Here is a 20866-nt window from a genome sequence, read left to right as displayed (position 1 = left end):
GGCAGCAGTAAGCCAGTAAGTATATAAATATATGGCCGCTTTATACTGCAAACCGACCAAACTTAAAATAATTACCCGTAATTGCCAACACGCAAAAAAGTGTTTATCGAATTAAACAATATTTAGAATTCACTATTCAATTTATCTTCAACAGTAGTTACTTTTAACAAAGATAACAAAATTGAGAATAAAATGCAGATATTAACAATAACAATAAGTATAGCAAGAATAAAAATTATGTAACAATAACTCTGGGCTTAAATAAAAAAACATTAACAATGAATGTAGAATCTAGGAGCATTGGAAAAAATGGTTTATCGTACTATCACTAGTATAAACAAATTCAACATTTTCCAATATATAATTAACAATGAAGACAATAACAATTGTACAAAGATAACAAATATGAGAATTGTGTGCTCTCCCCCCCCCCCCGGTCACTCGCTCAACAAATCTTAAGTGGCCAAAAATTCTTGGGATAGAGCTGGACGGAACCACACTATATGTATTCTACCCTGGAGGTAACTACAAAACTGCTGCAGCACGAGACGAACGACTCCATATGCCTGAAGCTGGTGTACTTGATTAAACGCCATTGAAAAAACTATTTATAGAGCGTCCAACTGCAATCCTTCCATAAACGTTTCCATAATATGAGACTGGAAGACGACCAGATTTGTTTTATGACACCTGTTATAAAACGATTTTGATTATTGCAAATGGGATTGCAGGCCTTGAAATTGATTTGGTTAAAAACCAGTTTTTCAAAGAATTTTGCCAAGACAGATAAAATGCCAATAAGCCTATAGTTCCGCATGTCTCTCGTAGAACTTTCTTTGTGAATGGGGACATATGGCTGATTTTCAAAATGTTAGGAAACACGTCTTCAGATAAAGATCTTTTGAACAGATACGTAAACGGCGTAACAAGGAGGTCGGCACAATATTTGATGACAGCGGGTGTGATGCACTCTGGTCCGAGGCCTTGCTTATATCAAGAGTAATTTGATACACCTGACTTTTATACACCTCATCTGGTTCGAGTGACAAGTAGACCGTCACATCATTATTATTGTATGGTAAATAAGATAAGAGCTTACATTTCTCAATTCTATGTGTGTTCAAATTCTTTAAAAATATTTTACCTATTAGGAACTGACAACAGCATTATGCAATAACATAACACACCACGGGACTTCCTTTTGGTTCCATTGCAGTACTGCTGATTGTAATATGGAAAATAACTTCCTCTTATTTATATTATTTTATTTCAATTGACATTGATATACTTCACATAAATATATCATATAATAAATATTATATTATACATCTGGTGTAGACTAAAGAGGTATGAGCAATGCTGGAAAAGCTTAACAATAATTATAACAAACAACTTGGATAAACTCTTAACAAAAGTCAGTTTTAATTATGTGACACCATTATAGACAGAAAGAAGCACGTGTGTCCAAACCAAAATAGATTATGTGTGATACCTAAAACACCAGAAGCCCTACACAGGTAAGGCGAAATAGAGGCGTGGAAGATACCGCATTGTATTTGGTAAGTCACTCGGTAACAAGTCATTTTACGTCATCTGAAGATGCGCCTTTTTTGCCACGTACATCGTTTCTTTGTGCTTCGTGGCAAACAGTCCTGTGAAACAACGAGAAGAAAGAGTTTTGTAAACAATCAATTGAAATATGTAAGCGTAATTTAATTTAATATTTACAAGTTGAAGAAGACAAGGCACATTTGAAGGAGATGTAGGCTCTTAACCTTCAGGCAGATTCTTCACGAGACAAATCTTCGACTGGAACTTGATTATACAGGAAACAAATCTTATCACCCAATGGAGAGGCATACCTTTTAGTGTACATAAGGACAGTCAAAGGACATGCCCAAGATTTGGACATATTGTACTGTTACGCCTCCATGGTAGCTATGTTTCTTAAGTATTTTTTATTAGGAATAATGAAACCAAGTATTATATTCAAAACTCTACAGACACTATGAGTGTAAAATTCAAAATCCAATGAGGATGTCAGCAAGATGTCTAGTTAAATGTGTCATCAAAAATATTATAGTTAGGGTGATTTGCATTGATTGAACTTTACTTGACATTTCTTAGTGTTGTTTTATTCTAATTTTAAAAAACTAGGTTTTCGAACTATAAAACTATTTTGAACTTCTAAACAATCTTCTTCTTTACAAACAGCGGAGGAAACTTAAACAACAAATTCCGTTATTAAGAGATCATGATTGCACATAACACACTGAAGATTATTTATATGAAGGGAGAAAAGATAATGTCCTATAAGAGAATTTCTTCAACTCCTAGTGAAGAAATAAACTGTGAAGAAAGACGAATCGAACTGACCGATAAGAGGCGCATTGGAATGGTTATACTTGCAAACTATGTATTAATTTGTTAACATATCTCTGTAAGAAAGTTTTCTGCAAAGGTTAAGCATGGCATACTGAGTTAAATGATTTTGATAAACTCAAAACTGTTTTAAAAATATATTAGACTGAACAGTCGATAACCCAGTTGTGAACATGATGTTGTGAACAAATCAGATTACAATTTTCGTTTTATGGAATTAAGGAAAAGAGCTTTATTGCTAATTGTGATATTGAATCAACAGTTTTCATGAATGCCATTGTCGACATTTGTTGATGATTACTATGAGTTTTCAAGTAAATAATCTAAAAGTTCTGTCTTTAGTACGAAGATACGGTACACAAATTTAATTTTCTTGCACTAATGAGTTATTGGCATAGTGAAGCAAAGTATTTATACATTTTGAACAATCTGTACTGTAAAATACATCTTATACATTACATAATTGTGATTTTAAGCCAAACAGCAATCTGCAGTTTAGACAAATACCTTAAGTAACGGTTGTGATGTATTTTTATTATAAGCAATTGCATGTAAAAATAAGCTGACGTTTGGCCGGAGGCGTCGGTCCTCGTAGGGTTAAACTTGTTTTTTCAAATTAAAAGATCAAAGTTGTTTGACTTACAAATGTAAAAACATCAATATTAATTATTAAATATCAAATAACGGTTTATTATACTTGTAATCATAAAACATAAAACCTTTAATATGTGTAATTGTGCTAGCAAGTTTACCTGGTAACAGTTCTGCACTGTATGTGGCAAAGGGGAAGGGAATTGATTTAGAATGTTGTAATATTAATTGAACAGAAATTCGTTACTCGCTTACGTATCACAGGGCCAAGCTTTGCATTTTTTTTTAAACACACCATGTGTGCGTAAACACATGCATATGTATTTTTTTATTCAGAACAATCAATTACAACAGTGTTTGTAGCATTAAAAGTCCTAATTGGCAAATTACAAGATAAATATAATATACGACTCATATATCCAACTATAACAAACTAACATCAGGGATCTGCTTATTTTATTTAGTATTAACACCTGTCATAGTCGTACATTCTTTTAAATGTAAAATAATAATTTTGTACCAATGTTGATTTGTTATATAAGTTTATTAATTTATTCGAAACACCACTAGCGACGCATGTATATACATATTTAGACTTGTTTTACATTTACATGGACTTCTTATTTTGTGCTAATGCATAAAGTTGTTTTTTTTTTATTTATTTATTTTTTTTATTTATTTATTTCAACGGTTCCACCATTTTTACAAAAGTAATTCAACAAATCAAGTACTTAGCAATCAAGATGACAAATCATAATCAATATACACAGTCTTATGTAAGCTCTAACTTGAACAACATAGGCAATAACAGAGTGATATACTATAAATATAAACAACAAAAACAACAATAAATAACAAGGAATAATAACAATACAGTAACAGCAACGATAAATAAATAGTTGACCAATGCTATAACATTAATAAAATTTAGAAACTCAACAATATACTATCAATAATTAATACAATCGTAGCTGTTAGTTACTGTAAGTGGATCTGTTTAAGCATGTGTTAGGTGTTTACATTTAATAATTTGTTTTTCAGGGTGTATTTTGAATCGTGAAAAAAGTCGATGTGCGCTGCCTCGCTACCCAGTTTTAGAAGTCTGCATATTCCATGGTTTGATGCATAATATGTGGGCCTAAATCTTCTGCAGAAAAGTGTCTTAGAGCGGGTACCTCTTGGTATAGAGAAGTCTATATCCGACACTAGATGAGGGCAGTCGAGGAAGCCGTTCACCAGCCTGTACAGGAATAAAATATCAATATATTTTCTTCTTTCCTGGAGAGGTTGCAGTCCATATAGCATCTCAATCTCAGCGACGGGGGTTGCAAGATAATTATATCCCAGTTTGACTCCAAGAAGTCTTAAGCAACGCACCTGTACTCTGTTCAGCAGCACAATGTGGCCTGCTTGATATGGAGACCAAACAACGGAACAGTACTCCAACAAAGGACGCACAAGAGTCTTATAGAGGATAGCCAATGTAGAGGGGGATCTGAAGTCTTTGCAAGTTCGGGCAATAAACCCAAGCATAGAAGAGGCCTTATTTGTAACGAGAGGTTTTATTGATATGATAGTAAAATTTTCCCTTGATACAGCTTAAAAACAAGTTATTGTTAATTTAATTTTGAGCATTCTATCACATCGTTCATAAAAGAAATAAATATGACAATTGAAATATTATAAATGTATATATGAGCCATAGCAGATAACTGAGTTTTCAAATGTCTACGGAAATGTGATCTAAAAGGCTTTAGTTATAACGTATTATTTCAATTTTGAAAGTGCCAGTGCCAGTTGACCACTCGCTACAAAACCTGATGCTGAAGTTAGAAACGAACATTTAATCATTGCATTAATGTATTCGTAACGAATATTCTACGTTTAATATTAGTATAATTAATTTACAAACGTAGTATACCTTACATAAGTTTTTAAAATTTAAATAATTTGTGATGGCTTCCTTTCAAATCCTCGAAGATCAAGAAAATCAAATATCTAACATTGGAAGATTAAAGAACAATCAAATCAGGAATAACGACAAGACACATCAAAGGAGAACAGTATTAGGAGATATCAATTCAAATTCGACAAGAGTCTGTACGAGATCATCAAAACAAGTAGGTTTGAAATAGAATTTCTATAACGATTTAGTTAACCTTTTTCAGCAACATAACTAATGGTGTATGCGTACTATTCAATGTAGGTTACTCATGAGTTCTTTGCCTAGTATTTTCAAGATTAAACAGGTGAAAGTACACCAATGCATGTTACACGTTGCACATTTAGCTTTCGAGCTAGGATAGGCTTAGTTTAAATGTTCAAGCTACAGCTGAATTGCTATTTAAAACTTCATATAACTTAAGAAAATATTTCAAAGCTGAACTAGTTAGCCTAGGTCCAGGACTATTTATATAATTAGTTTCAATAAAATTAAAAATAACTACTAATAAAGATTGGCTTATTAGTTTTAAGTAAATCTACTCACCCATTTGTACAGGAATTAAGGAAATAATTCAATCTCTTCCTCAACATGTTAGTATCTAGGTAGAACTATAATTTGTATAAGTTGGGTTAGGCCTATTTATTTTGATCGGTTAAAAATTGGAACTCAATGAATGAAAAATAATGTTGGGCTAAAGTTATCTGTAATGATATTTATGGTAGCCTACTAATTTACAAGACCCACTTCACATTTTGTGAATTTCTCAAACACAAATTGTTATACCCTTTGTGTCTGAAGAATACTGGTGACTTACTCAGGGATTGCCGAAAAATACTGTCCTCTATTAACTCAGTTTTACACTTTTTTAATTTTTGCCTAGGATATAACTTTTTTAAGTTGGTTAGCCTATGATTTATATCATGTCCCAGGTCGTATAACTTTTTCACAATCAGATAACGTTGGCCAATCTGCAAGTGATCTGAGGTCAGGAAAGTACCAATCAGAAATGCCCATGGACTTCAGTGGTGCCTTAGGCCATCCCACACTTCTAGTGAAAAAATGACATCTTTCAAGGCAATACCTAAATCAAGCTTAGATCACATGAGTGCTTGTAAAATTTGTATATTTATAATATGTCCTTATGTATTTACCTACTTACAAAGCCTAATAACAAATAGTAGATTGAGACACTGTGGACTTCTTGCCAACATCGCTTCATTTCAGAAGGCACAAAACAAGAACCGGTCGTCATAATGCCATGTAATTTTCACAGCACATCAAATAAAGTTTGCTCTTTCCGATAATGTAATTTTTTTCTGTCCTAAAAATGGCGGCCTATGATTAATACCAAAGTACATTCTTCTCTTACTCTCAGTAGTTACTAAGTTCTTGTGATTGTCAATAGGGATATCACGAATGATCATGCCAGCCCATAAAGGCAGCAGTTCTTAGGAATCTCTGTAAAGCCTACAGTAGAAAAGGAAAATTCGTTTGTGTTGTAATAAATATGTGGGAGATTTAAAGACGAAATAGAAAATCTGGTGAAAGTGATTTGAGAAAAATCACATGCTACATGTTATCTCGGTTGAAACTTTTATCAAGACTACAAAACATTTGATATTTATAGGAAGTACTCCTTCAAAATATATTACCAAAAATAATAACATCAAATAAATACAGCTTGATGAAGCCCTAGTGAGTAAAATTGATTGCTGATGTAAAAAATTTGAATTGGGTGTAAAACGACCTTGTAATTATGACAAAGCAGCCATACAAGAATAGGTAATCATTGATCTTTCCAACTTACTAAACTACCTAACAATAAACAACTCAAATGTTTACCAAATTATTGGTGTAAACAATTAAATGTGTTTACAATAATATAACTAATAATTGTGTCGGTCTAATGTTTTTACTTTGGCAATACAGTTACTCTTAAGTTTAGTCTTTTAAATAGGTTTTCTTTTTTATTGAAGGTCTAAAATGAGATTCAATTAAGTGTCTGCAGAAGTCTGTGTCAACAAGTTTTTACTGTGATTTATAGTAAAATGGTCAAATCCTTTTATAGTTAGGCCCAAATAGGCTAGGTTCATCATAAATCGGTTGTCACTTTGCTTCCCAGTTATTACTAAAGAAACCAGTGTCAGCGTATCGTAACCATTGCTTATATAGACATTTTAGTATTCTACAATTTACATCGATAATTGGTTATCATTACAGTTTTTTTTGTGGCCGCTTATTGTAATGTAGCCAAAATTGTTTCAGTTTGAGCTGTAGTGTAATAAGTAGCGACCACCACAATAGAATGATTGTATTCATCGTTATCTAAACTACTGAAACCAAAATGTCAGACCAAAATACACTATAGGTATTTAGAATTACAGTATAGTTAAACTATTTTTATATCTAAAAATTAATTTAATTATGAATAAAAAGCTGTTAGTTGAATCTGAGGTTAGAGAATTGGAGGAATATCAAGTATATTGAAGGAACCAGCCCATATTTTGAATAAAAGAATCCAAAAGGCTAATGATGTATGAAATGGAAGATATGTCAATCCTACACTTAAGTGAACAAATAGAAAATACATTTGTAACAGACCCAGAAATCCTTTGTTCCTTTGGATTATTTATTCATATTGTTTTGATATTCAACCACATCAACATATCACGTCTTTATTGAACGTCTTCAGCAGCTCCATCTCTTTCCACATTGGATCTTTGTCTTCCAAGTGATCATTTTCATTTTGGATGATATTTGTAGGACAATCTTTAACTGATCCACCCTTTAAGATAAGAATGAAGATTCAGCCTAATCAATACATTATTTCTTACTTTATTTCACTTGTATTATAGATTATGTCAATTTCAATAACCTTGATCATTAGATTTGATTGTTGGTGAGTTTGTGTGTAGTGTATATGATTTTTTGTATTTTAGAGGATTTTTACAAGGAAGCTTATTGTTTGAAGTAGGCGTCTGTCCTTATGGTATTTATATTGATGTTGCTTTTTAGACTTTCCTTTGAGACTTAAACCTTCAAGACCAAATATAAAAGAAAAATATAATTTTTACGCCAATTCATTTTCAATTTTAATTTATATTAAACTCTACTGTGATCGCTTTATTGGTCATTGTCTTTGTTATTGTTAACATTAATTTATGATCAATACAAAATGAAAATGCCATTGATAATTTATTGTCGGTGTAAATCAATATTAAATAGTATTGAGGCACTTGGACTTTTAGGTAGCTTTTGTATACAGACTCAGCTCATAGCAATTGTCCTCACGGTAGAACTTTTTGAAAACTTTTGCATAACTTCACCAAACAGGACGCACTGTAGAGCTTAAAACCACCCCTCGTTCTAAAGCTGGAATGCTTATAAAATTTCCTACACTTTTTGTTAGTTATAAATATCTTTTATTGATCATATTTCAAAATATTGAGTATATGTAAATCCTATTAGAATAAATTAGTAATACTTCAGTTGTCACAATATCTACCCACTTCTTCCGACTGAGCTGGAACTATTTTGATACTTGGATTGTTTTAATATTAAAAAACTGTATCACCTGAGTAAAAAAGTGTTGGCACATTACTCAATTACAAAAAGTGTCAGTTACTTAATTATGTTTACCTGCATCAAAAATTACAATAAAATTATACTATGTAGTTTAGTAATGAAACTCTCCAATAATATCTGCAACCAGTTAGTTAGTGCCTTTTTTAAAGGTGATTCATTTGGTTTTTTTTAGTAATTTTTTAGTTTTTTAGTGACTGTCCTTTAAGATAACCTTCCTTGGATACAGGAAATAAAAAAATGTATATTTTACATTATTTTTAAGGAATAGTAGGCCAATAAAGCAGTAATTTGGACCATCTTGAAATCAGGTTCGTGATATACATATGTATACTATTAATGCAGCATTTAAACTGTGAGTGGAGAGAACTTTTTAAAACCAAATATATGTATTTTTCTTAGTTATATTTCAGTCACTTATTTATGCTTATACTTTCTTGTGTTGTGGTAAAAAATTTTACTAGTTTTTCAGTCTTTAGAAGAAATATTTTAGAGGGCTGATACCATAAAATTAAAAAAATGTATAAGCCCAAAAAACCATTCTACCAGATTTACTGTTTACCATACAGCATAAACTGGCTAATGCTATAATCCAGTTTGGGGAAATGCAAGCAAGCAATTCCTTAGAAGTTTTAAATTCGTACATAAATTAGATGTTTAAATAATTTTAAGAAGCCAAGTGTTATTGGTACAGAGAAGGCTTCATTTTAAAGTATAGATTTTAGAAGAAAATGTATCATGCTCTAAAGTAACAGAATGTATTTAAAATATAACATTTTCTACGTAAACAGAATGTTTACTCGTTGAGGACACCAAACAGGTTATGTTAGAGTACTCTCACGAGATAAGCAAACCATAATTGGTCTAATTTACAACTCGGTTATCTCCTCCTAAAGAAGATTATAAACTGATTTGCATGGTTACAAATGTGGTGAAAATCATACTCTGTGCCTTGCATATATATTAGAAATGTTTTTCATCTCTAATTAAATAAAATATTTTTCATTAATGTTATATTTAGACCGAGTTTTGGTATAAAGCTTTTGCTTTTAATGTTAAACTAAATTAACCCAATTATCAATATCTTAAAACCATGTCAAATGTTGAGTGCGTGATGTAGGTATGCCCTCTCTGATAACAGAAAAATATCTGTTTCACTTTAATATGTGCAAAAGATCAGAAATATTTAAATAAAAAAAAGTTATTTACTTATGTTTACTGATCTACTGTCTATTCCTTTCTTTAATTGACTTATTCTCAGTGTATGCAAATGATTTTAGTAAAACTGCTATACTTACGACCTACTAGCTTCATGTGCGTAAACTTATGACCTAAGCTAAGTTTTATAATGTTTTATTATTATGTCGTAGTATGTATGTATTTTTATTAAATATTTAAAATGTGGATATCACAATAATTTGGTTCCACAGAAATTTTGGGTGATACATTAAAAAAAAATTACAGATCAGGCACTAATAAAGTTTTTGATCTACCCAAGTTTAAGTTTTGAAAATTATTGAAATGGCATACAAAACTTGTTAAATAAGTTTTGTTGTAATGTTAGCATCTTAAATTAATTTGTATATCTTAACGATGTTCATGGAATAGTGTAGTTCAAAAGCATTAACGGAACTGTGAATAATGTATAAGTATGAAAACTTACTATAAAAATTTCTTTGGGGCCAGATTATCATAATGTCATTACATAAATCCCCTCCAGGAAAATGTATAGATCCTAGAACAATAAAACTTAACAGATCTATCTCTTGAGTCATAAGTAAATGTGCAAAATCAGTGTGTGACAAATTGTTGCAATATTGGGTGATTTGATAAGGAATGACTCTCTGTCAACAATGGGGAAAATAGACATGGACTTTGTCCTAGCCCTAGCAGATGTGTATCGAGCCATGGCAAACATTAGACCTTATCTCCAGTTTTGGGGTTGTGCACTTCTGGAGCTAACACTAGTCTGGTGCCTTGTATGCTTGATGGAAGTCACCAGGTTTTAATATAGAACATATTTTTCTTTCTTCCACAATTTTAATTATAAATTCCACAGTAAAACAAATTAAAATCATGACAGAAATAAAAATGTTTTTTATACTAATACTACTTGTTATCATTAATTTTAACATAATGTTTGTGAAATTGCTGCTCTGTATACTCAGAAGTATACTACTAGTTTTCTCTAGATATGAGGTAGGTTCAATTGTAAAATGTTCAATTTCCAGTTGTTTGTTAATAAAATTAATTGGATTTTTTGTTATTTTTTATTTTTTTAATTTTTACTTAATACGTCCAAAAGGAATAAAACTGAATATTTTGAGGAGTGGTGTAAGTGCATAATTTAATCTGAACATCAAAACTAGGATAAATACAGGATTGGTAAAGAACAGAAATTTAAAAACAGTGAATATATGTTTTTAGCCTTAAATCTTAATCAAGTATAAATGCTTCAAATGTAATAAATGCAATAAAACTGTAACAAATGTGTGACATAACTAAATTGGTTATATTTTTCATCCAAAATGTTATCATGGGAATTAAAGATAACAAAATTCAGTAAGAAATATCACAAATTTTTGTCTAATATTAATTTTGTTTAAATTTAGTTTAATATTACTTGAATTTTTTAATGTAGTTTTTAATTATTGTAGTATAATTAATTTAATGCTCTTTTAAATTATTTCAGGAATCAAAAGTAGCGGAAAAGGTATTTAAAAGTAGAAATGACTTCGTTATCCACGAAGATGTGGAGGAGGAGCCGAGTGTCGGCAATATCATCACTCTGGACCCCAAACAAGAAGCGCCAGCCATTCCAAAGGCCAAAAGCAAGGCACAGGAAAATGAGAAAGACGAGAAATTGGATCTCTCAGATGCGGTGATCTCTGTGCCCCGGGAGCCCCTGAAGGACTTGAAGGTGAGCGAACTCTTGGATGAGGAAGAAGCCATGTCAGAGAGCTACGACAGCCCACGCGAGACCTCGCCCATGTCACTCGAGTCCGTCAGGATCAGCTCCCCGCTGCTGCGTCACTCCAAGCCGTCCTTGCAGCTGCTCTACGACATGGAAGAATACAGGGAAGAGATATTCCAGTACCTGCTGAAGGCGGAGGTGAGTACTCAATACTGATGTTGAAACATACTTTGTTTGTTTACTGCCTGTGTGCTGTAATATTACAAAAATGAATGTTCTGTGTGCAGTCTCGACAGAGAGCGAAGGCGTTGTACATGAGACGACAACCCGATGTGACGTACTCTATGCGGTCCATTCTGGTGGACTGGCTGGTGGAAGTGGCCGAGGAGTACAAACTGCAGACAGAGACACTGTTCCTGGCCGTAACATTCATTGACAGGTTTCTCAGTGTCATGTCAGTTGTCAAGGGGAAGTTGCAACTACTCGGTACTGCTGCGATGTTTGTAGCTGCGTAAGTTTGTGTAATTTCTTTACGTACCATTCTAGTTCTCCTCAAAAAACAAACAATTCTTTGAGTGATAGGCAAGTATTATTTAGTTATGTTTACCCTTTGAGGGCATTGACAAAAAAATTGTTTCAATATTGTTTTGTTATCAAGTTGCATTGGATAGAAGTGAAACTTTCTTTGTCCAAAATCAGCAATGTGTACATATTTATAATAATTCTTTTACAAAATATCTCTTAACTTAATTGTCTAGGGAATTAGAGTGTATCAACTGGATAAAAATTATGGTTTTATTGTCACCACGCATTGAATAATAAAAAAGAACTGTTCTGTTGAGTTTATAAGTTTGCTTCTTTATAGTATGAAAACCAAAAATATCTTTACTGCAGGGATATATTTATATTAAAAATTGTTTAAAAGTACACTTAAAGAACAGTGATTAGAGCAAACTCAAAGACATTTGGACAAGGTTTCCGAGGCCATTAAACATAAATGTTTGTTTGTGTAAAAAATTATGAATAGAAAAAAGAATGTATGATATATATCACCAATTGGCCCTCAAAAGGTTAAAATATGATGTAATACTAGAAGTCATGAGTAATTTTGAAATCCTAGATGTAGATTAAGCAATTTTCCCTCTGATTGTAACAGTTTGCTATGCAGATGTAACACTTACACACAGATTTGTTTGTATGAGTCTGTATTGAATTGCGTATTCTGTTGTTAATCAATACAACTCACAGAACACTTCCTGAATACGAGACGACTACTTGTCACCTTACTTATTTTAACAATCCATTCTGTTGTCAGGAAATATGAGGAAATCTACCCTCCAGATGTGGGCGAGTTTGTATACATCACTGACGACACGTACAACAAGCGGCAGGTACTGCGCATGGAGCAGCTCATTCTCAAGGTACTCGGCTTCGACATCTCTGTACCGACAATATACGCTTTCCTACAGCACATCGCGGTCGACTGCAACCTCTCCCTGCGCCTCACCAGCTTGGCTCAGGTCAGTAACCACAGTGGTCTTCTGATGTCTAAAGTTGTACAGTTGCTGTACGTCGTTATCTGATACTACAGATATTATTTACTTAATATTAGTACTTGCCCAGATGTAACTTGATTTTCTTCTTTTGTTAGTTGTGTGGTTGTGTGATAGTTATAATTTTTTTATATTTATATAATATTGTGTCAGCTGACAGTTTGGGTGAATGAAGAGATTCTTTATTTTTTTATATCAATCCTGCTTGTTTTAGAACTGTTTGATTTCTCTCCTATACTCACAGAGGGAGAATTATTTGATTAAATGTAACCATGGCCAGTTAAAGTACTGCAGAAATACTTTGTAACTACTGCAAACTGTGTATTCGTACTGTAATATAAACCTTAACTTTGATGTAAACAGTATCCACAGTAACTATATATTTACTTTTGTGATGTTTCTGACAAAGATAGCCTTGCTATCAAAAGGCCTAACAAAAATAAAAGTTTTAAATATTGGTTTATGTGTTTAAATGTAATTAAGTTACTATACAGGGTCATCCAAAAGTCAATGAACAACCCTGTAATTTCTAAACTGTTTGACCAAATGAAAGAAAAATTTGGGAATGTTTGTAGGTTAATGAGACCTACTTTTTGGCCAATCAAACAATATTGGGGAGCATCGTAACTCAAAATATTAAAACCGCAACTCCCCACATGTGACATTGTTAGAAAGGGAGTTCTGCGCTGGTGGTGGCTCGACACTGCCTAGAGTACGATGATGTTTGGTCCCCTGAGCTACAGAAGGCTACTGCATTATATATCGTATTTGTGCTGTAAACAATATTCACAGCAACTATATGTCATGTAATCGCTGTTGACAGTATCTGTGTGAGCTGACACTGCTGGAGGGAGATCCGTACCTGGCGTACCTCCCGTCTGTGGTGGCCAGTTCTGCGCTGGTGGTGGCTCGACACTGCCTGGAGTACGATGATGTTTGGTCCCCTGAGCTACAGAAGGCTACTGCATTATATATCGTATTTGTGCTGTAAACAATATTCACAGCAACTATATGTCATGTAATCGCTGTTGACAGTATCTGTGTGAGCTGACACTGCTGGAGGGAGATCCGTACCTGGCGTACCTCCCGTCTGTGGTGGCCAGTTCTGCGCTGGTGGTGGCTCGACACTGCCTAGAGTACGATGATGTTTGGTCCCCTGAGCTACAGAAGGCTACTGCATTATATATCGTATTTGTGCTGTAAACAATATTCACAGCAACTATATGTCATGTAATCGCTGTTGACAGTATCTGTGTGAGCTGACACTGCTGGAGGGAGATCCGTACCTGGCGTACCTCCCGTCTGTGGTGGCCAGTTCTGCGCTGGTGGTGGCTCGACACTGCCTGGAGTATGATGATGTTTGGTCCCCTGAGCTACAGAAGGCTACTGCATTATATATCGTATTTGTGCTGTAAACAATATTCACAGCAACTATATGTCATGTAATCGCTGTTGACAGTATCTGTGTGAGCTGACACTGCTGGAGGGAGATCCGTACCTGGCGTACCTCCCGTCTGTGGTGGCCAGTTCTGCGCTGGTGGTGGCTCGACACTGCCTGGAGTATGATGATGTTTGGTCCCCTGAGCTACAGAAGGCTACTGGCTACTCACTCCTCCAGTTGGCCCCCTGCGTCGCCCACCTCTGTGTCACCCACAGCAAGGCCAGTTCTCTGCCACAGCAGGCCATTTGTGACAAGTACAAGACAAACAAGTGAGTATTCAAATTTTTTTCTACGTTGTATAAAATAATAGTTTACGTTATCTTAAAACTGGATATATAAATGCTCTTTAACACGTTCGCTGCTAAAAATTAAGTAATGTATGTTGCCTAGAGGCTAATTTTTTTTTTATTAGTATTCACTTACCAATTTAGTTGTTGTGACACGGGTTTGGTACAGAAAGGTCATCAAACACCAAAAGAGCCGAATTTCGCCATTTTGAAAACGTGCAGTAGATCTACCGCACACGCTCCTGGGGCCAGTCTCTCTTCGAAGCGTGCACCGTTTTCCTTATTGTTTTTGAAAAACAGACCACTAACGATTGTTTATAATAATACTGGGAAACAAATCACTTAGTATAACTAAAAATATATTGATAAAAAACACTAAAAACTACTATTTACAACCCAACCATCCTCCCCAAGGTACGCTTCATTAGTCATGGAATTGGTCAAAACAATGTGGGACACACAACCCAGGCTGTCCATCACATTCTAAACACTGCCACATCACGTATTTCTTTCTGCCATTTGCATAGCAAACTCTGCACCTCTTTTGTTTACTTCTCTTTCCACAAGCCACTTTTTCTGTAATCCGTGGAGGGTACATGGGGGACGCGGCGGCGCTTCAGAGGTCGAGGAGGCTCGGGAACGTCCGGGAGTAGCTTGTCAATAACCTCCAGACGGAAGTCGTACAATGGCATTTTGTTTTCTTCCACTTGATGTGCGAACTTCGTTATAGAGATAGTGTGCATTCACTAACATCATCTGAATTACGTGGACAAAAATCTTTTTATACCACCGCAGTGTTTTTCCTTTCGCAAGGATAATATGACATCATTTGGTCACTGCGGTCCACGCCTTTCATAAAATGGTTGTATTGAACAATTGGTAGTGGTTTTAGTCTCTCCAAACCACCTCGATTAATTGAATTCACCATGTCATTTTCAAATTCAGTGGATATGTAAGAGACAACGCGTTTTGTCTTTCCATTTGGCGACAACAACACTTTCGGCGTAGCGGGCGATGGTTTCACCCTTTTTCAGGGTTGCCGATTTGACTTCAGGAGATACGTTATTTTCTGTCCAGCCCGAAGAGTTCCAGTGCAATATGTATTCCTACGGAGCAGGCTTGAGGCAAGAGTAAAACTATTATAATAATTATCCATAAATAAACTGTGGCCACAATTGAGTTTCCCTTGCATCAGCTTCAATACAACATTGGCTGCATGCCCCTTACCACCGTAATCATCTAAAACTCCGCAATACATAAAAAAAAAACGAAGTATTAGGCCATGGGGGTCACACAAACTGTACAGTTTGATGCCGTACTTATGGCGTTTTCCCTTTTATATATTGCCTAAAGTACAACCGTCCCCTCCATAAAACCATTCCCTCGTCAATGCACAAATTTTTTTTGAGGATAATAAATTGAGTCCATTTTATTGTTGAAGTTAGTCAATTAGAAACTGTACTTTAGAAGCTCTGTTGTTTGGGTTAGGGTACCTTTCAAAATTAATGCAATCGCAAAATAAGCATGAATTTGTCCCTGGCCATGAATTTGGGGAAGCACGTTGAAAACAGCTTACAAGTTTTCCAATAGTCTTGTATTCGGGGTAATTGTAATATTCCCATGTGCAGCAATAGGCCAATAAAACATTTGAGATCCTCCACGGTAATGTCTTTCCATTTATGGATTCGTGAGCCTGGGGTTGTAGTAGGTCCACAGAATAAACTCCAACGCGTATCTATTCGTAGTAGTAGCCACAATGCCCTCCAAAAAAAATCACATCCACCAGCAACAAGAAAAAATTGATTTGGGGGTAATCTCATTAGGCAAAGGGACTAAAAACTTTTCCTCTTTTGTAAACGGTACATCTTTCATACCTATAGTTTGAGGACTCCATTGTGGTGGTCTTACGTCATAGTCTGGGTCTTCGACCTCTGACTCATCAGTCTCGTATGGTTCATCGTCGAGGTCCGGAGCATAACCAGGGACACCAGGGTCGTCTTCATAATCAGAATCACTATTAGCCACAAACTGACGTCTATTCTGGATTCCACTAGTTCCAGGAGGCAAATCCATGTCTATTGTATTATAAGAATAAACACTAAACACACACAACAAAAACGGTAAAATTTGAAGTAGTCTAAAAACTAACCACAAAACGCTAACTGAGAACGGCGACCACAAAAACGCGGGAAAAGTATATCCCCACGAGCGGCAAAATGGACAACCATACACGACGAGTGCTGAGAGCACACTGACTGGGTTTCTAAACAATGGCGCTGTGCAGTAGATCTACGTCATGCGCGCCTGGCGCGAGGCAGCTGTGCAGTAGATCTACCGCAACCGCATTGAACGTGTTAAACAACAGTCAGGACAAATTACAATTTTCAATAAAATAATTATCTGCATACTGTGTAAGTGAAGTTCATGTCCATCTCTCACGTAATTTGGATCTACTTGAACATTTGCTTACCACCTCATCTGACCATCAACTTCAAAAGTTATGTTTCGATGTGTGCTAAAAATAAAATAAAATGATGATCTATAGTAAAGTATTTAATTCTCGTCACTTTCATGGGGCACACCACACGTTCTTCTATTCAGTTTTAGAAATATACCGACTATACCAGATACTAATTCTCAATGAACCTTCACTTTGCCTAACAAATGCTCTCTGCTCTCCCTCGAAATTATTTTTTTGTCAACTACTCTGTGGTCCAACTATTGTATACATGTGTGTGTGTGTGTGTACACACACACATGTATACAATAGTTGGACCACAGAGTAGTTGACAAAAATATATATATATCATTAAGATACTAGGTAAAAGATATCCGTGCACATTCGCAAAGATTATGGAATTTTTAAGTTATGAATTCGTCTTGCTTAGTTTTGAGCTTCATAACTCGGTCAAATTTGTTGCTTTAAACATTTTTTTAAGCAAATTCTTCTGTAAAAACCTACAATTTTTTATTCTATTATTTTTTTTATATCTATCTTACTTTTTAAAATATTTGGGAAAAAGATGATTTTTCTAAAAATTTAAACAATTTTTTTCAAATTTATGAATCTTAAACCGTCCAAACTACCAAAACTAATTGTTGACATATGAATAAAGTAAACTGACAGTGAATTATGCTTAATATTTATGTTTATCTTAGTAAATTTTTATACCGATTTTTTTTTTTTTTTTTTTAATCAAGAAAACCATTTTATTTTTATTTTAACTCTGTTAATTTTCATGCTAATGGCTTTTACCAGTCCTCAATTTATAGACATAGTCAAGTACTTAAAAAAAAACCTTTCATTTTTCTGCTAAATGACCTTGGACGTTTCAATTTTAGCTATCTTGAAATCTACTTCAACTTCAAAGAGGTTTAACTCGGGTTATATACCACCTACAAAAATTAAAAAAGCAATCTCTGTGTTATTTAAATCTTTATTTTTGTTTCTTACCACTTTTATAAGAAAACTTATAGTTTTTGAGATAATCATTTAGTGGTCTGCCCACAAATTTGTTAAAGACAATGAACTTTGATTGCTACTTATTCTGAAGAATAAATATATAATATATTTGTAGTTGATTAAATATTTTTTTACCTTGAAATGTTCTGTTAATTGAGAGTATTATAAATCTGTTACAGGTGGCATAAAGTAAGCGAAGTGAAGCCAAAGGCGCTGAGGCTAGTTTGATACCCAAACTATGATCCCTTGTTCTGAACGGTGGTGTAACTAACCAACTATGACAAGAAGAGCCCCCACATCTACACAATTAATTATACACCTCTTGCATGTATTGTGTGTTTTACAATATTTCTTTTATTTATTTGCTAACGCTTGAATTTTAACCTTATTAACAATTTTTATCGGTTTTAATATTTTTGGCGATTTTTATACTAAATTCATTGTTCTTTGTTTTCTTATACATAATTTGATTTTAATGTATTTTGAATACCAATAAACATAATTTTTGGCTTTAATTGTCTCTAATTTAGTTACTCTTGTTATGTATTACATAATATTATACTGGTGATGTAAATATAAGTTATTTGTACAAAAGTGTGTACACTTGTAACTCAGTAACTGGTGCAGCGTTGATGTTCTGCAATAGTGCCGTAGTGATATTTGTTGACAGTACAAAAGCTAGTGCCTCATCTACAATGTGAGGTTCACTTTCCATGTTTTGTTACACTAGCTGTAAGTCTTATCTTTCTGATCATTTTAATTATTGTTTAATTTTGTACTTTTGTAATTAAATGTATGTTTTCATAATAATAACAAAGGTAAGTTTCGATTATTTATGCTCCTGTGCATTTCTACACTTGTCAATTAATTTGTTTTGTTGTGTTGAATTAAATACTGATTGACCTTTTGATGTGAACTGGTGTCGTCATGAAGTTCTTTACAATCCTAAATTTCATAATTATATGTCAACCTTTTTATTTCCAAAGGAAAATTTAACTTATTCTATTTGATCCAGAATAGTGTTTAAGGAAGAAGTTGTCATAGTTACTTTAACCCATCATATTTTATTTTATTTAATAGAAAACAGTGCCATGACAATCCATTCTATTGAAGATATATTAAACGTGTGTTACATACCATACAAATCAGTATATTATTTAAATTTTCATGTCAAATCCAATCACACTATGTTGATCGAAAATTGATTCAGTAGGCGTCTTGCGGATCAACCGCCCATTGGCTTCACCATTGCCTTTCCTGTAAACAAGTCATATGTCTTAACCACATTCAATGCAATACCAATGAAAAATTCACAACCAGTTAATGTTATACTGCGTATAGTTTGTTAAGTGTGGTGTATTGTATTTTGTTCAATTACTTCACACAATGATTATAATTAAAAAAACAAGTTGAAATAAACAAACCGTAATTATAAATAATATTAGTCTCATTATGATATTTTATAGCCTTGTGATTTTCGTATTAACCACCTTTTTCATTATCCTACCATAGAGCCTTGTTAATCATCATCATCTGACGTTTCCGTTATCACGGGTCGTCGTACACAACCTCCTCCACTTTTGTCTATCATTCCAGGTCTCCTCTTCCTCCACCTGTATTTTCTGTAGTCCCCTTCTCTCTATGTCTTTCCACACTTGGTCCTCCCATCTTCCTCTCGGTCTTCCTCTTGGTCTTCTTCCTCCTTCCTCCTTCTCCAGTGCTATTATAGGCATTCTATTATCTCCCATCCTCTTCACATGCCCCATCCACTGTATTCTTCTTCCTTCCATTGTCTCTTGCAGTGAAACTACCTTCAATCTTTCTCTGGTTATTTCGTTCCTTATTCTATCTCTTCTTGTAGTCTTCTCTATCCCTCTTAAAAATCTCATTTCTGCAGCTTGCAATCTGCTTAAATCATTTTTAGTCCACGTCCACGTCTCTGCTTCATATAATCCTTGTTAATAATCAAGTTAATTAGATTGCCTTGCTAACAGATTCATCACAACAGATCAAGATTTTTTAAATAAAAGATATTTATAAATTTTCAGGGACAGATACTTTCTTGTTGGCTATTGAAAACCCAAAACAGAAATTAAGTATTGTAAATAATTGTGTCATCAGCGAACATATACGATTTTTCATAGAGCCTAATGTACAAAGAAAAGACGGTGATAATATGAAGATCACCGGTCCCAAGACAGATCCTAGCAGCACCTGAACCTCTGGTCACAGGAAGTTGAGGTAATCTTACTTTACATGTTTCTCCCTTCACAGCACAAGTCAATTTAGCGATCTGAGACCTGGTTTAATGATTAAGGCAATTGGCAAACGACAGATGTGCCCTGCGACTCCACAGACAACCTGGGGATTGAACTTTGTGAGAATAAGGTCAGGGCCCAAAAAATCGAATGCTGTACTATTAGGGCCATTAATATTCTAGAAGCACTTATCCTAATAAGGTTACCAATCATTTCTTCCAATAAATCAGCCAGTCCTATCAAAGTCGACCTCTATTTTACAAACCCTTGTTGGCACTAAGTAAGAGGGCCGTTTTTGGTAAGAAGTCGGATGAGTCTTGCTAACGCCACCTTGAGAAGGTAGGAGTAAATAATATATATAGGTCTAAAGTTTTTTGTTTCATTCTTTTCACAATTATACAATGGAGGACCGTGACTTTTTAGTTGTGAAGAGAAGACTCCTTGTAAAAG

General features: G+C 34.2%; 1 protein-coding gene across 2 annotated transcripts; it reads left to right on the top strand.

Annotated features, from left to right (window-relative positions):
- Window positions 1-4747: 4747 nt before the first annotated feature.
- On the top strand, window positions 4748-19074 carry LOC124357953 (G2/mitotic-specific cyclin-A-like). 2 transcript variants are annotated; one of them, XM_046810105.1, is made up of 6 exons: window positions 4748-5093; window positions 11193-11612; window positions 11702-11925; window positions 12730-12934; window positions 14427-14677; window positions 18338-19074. In XM_046810105.1, the coding sequence occupies exons 1-6, from the start codon at window positions 4929-4931 to the stop codon at window positions 18384-18386; spliced, it is 1314 nt and encodes a 437-aa protein (XP_046666061.1). In that variant the 5' UTR covers window positions 4748-4928; the 3' UTR covers window positions 18387-19074. The 2 variants fall into 2 exon arrangements, with proteins under 2 accessions (XP_046666061.1, XP_046666059.1); XM_046810103.1 differs by lacking the exons at window positions 14427-14677; window positions 18338-19074 and adding an exon at window positions 13791-13973.
- Window positions 19075-20866: the final 1792 nt, after the last annotated feature.

The sequence above is a fragment of the Homalodisca vitripennis genome, chromosome 3 (genome assembly GCF_021130785.1).
Source record: "Homalodisca vitripennis isolate AUS2020 chromosome 3, UT_GWSS_2.1, whole genome shotgun sequence".
In the NCBI taxonomy this organism is placed as follows: Eukaryota; Metazoa; Arthropoda; class Insecta; order Hemiptera; family Cicadellidae; genus Homalodisca; species Homalodisca vitripennis.
This window is presented reverse-complemented; position numbering and strand designations above follow the sequence as displayed.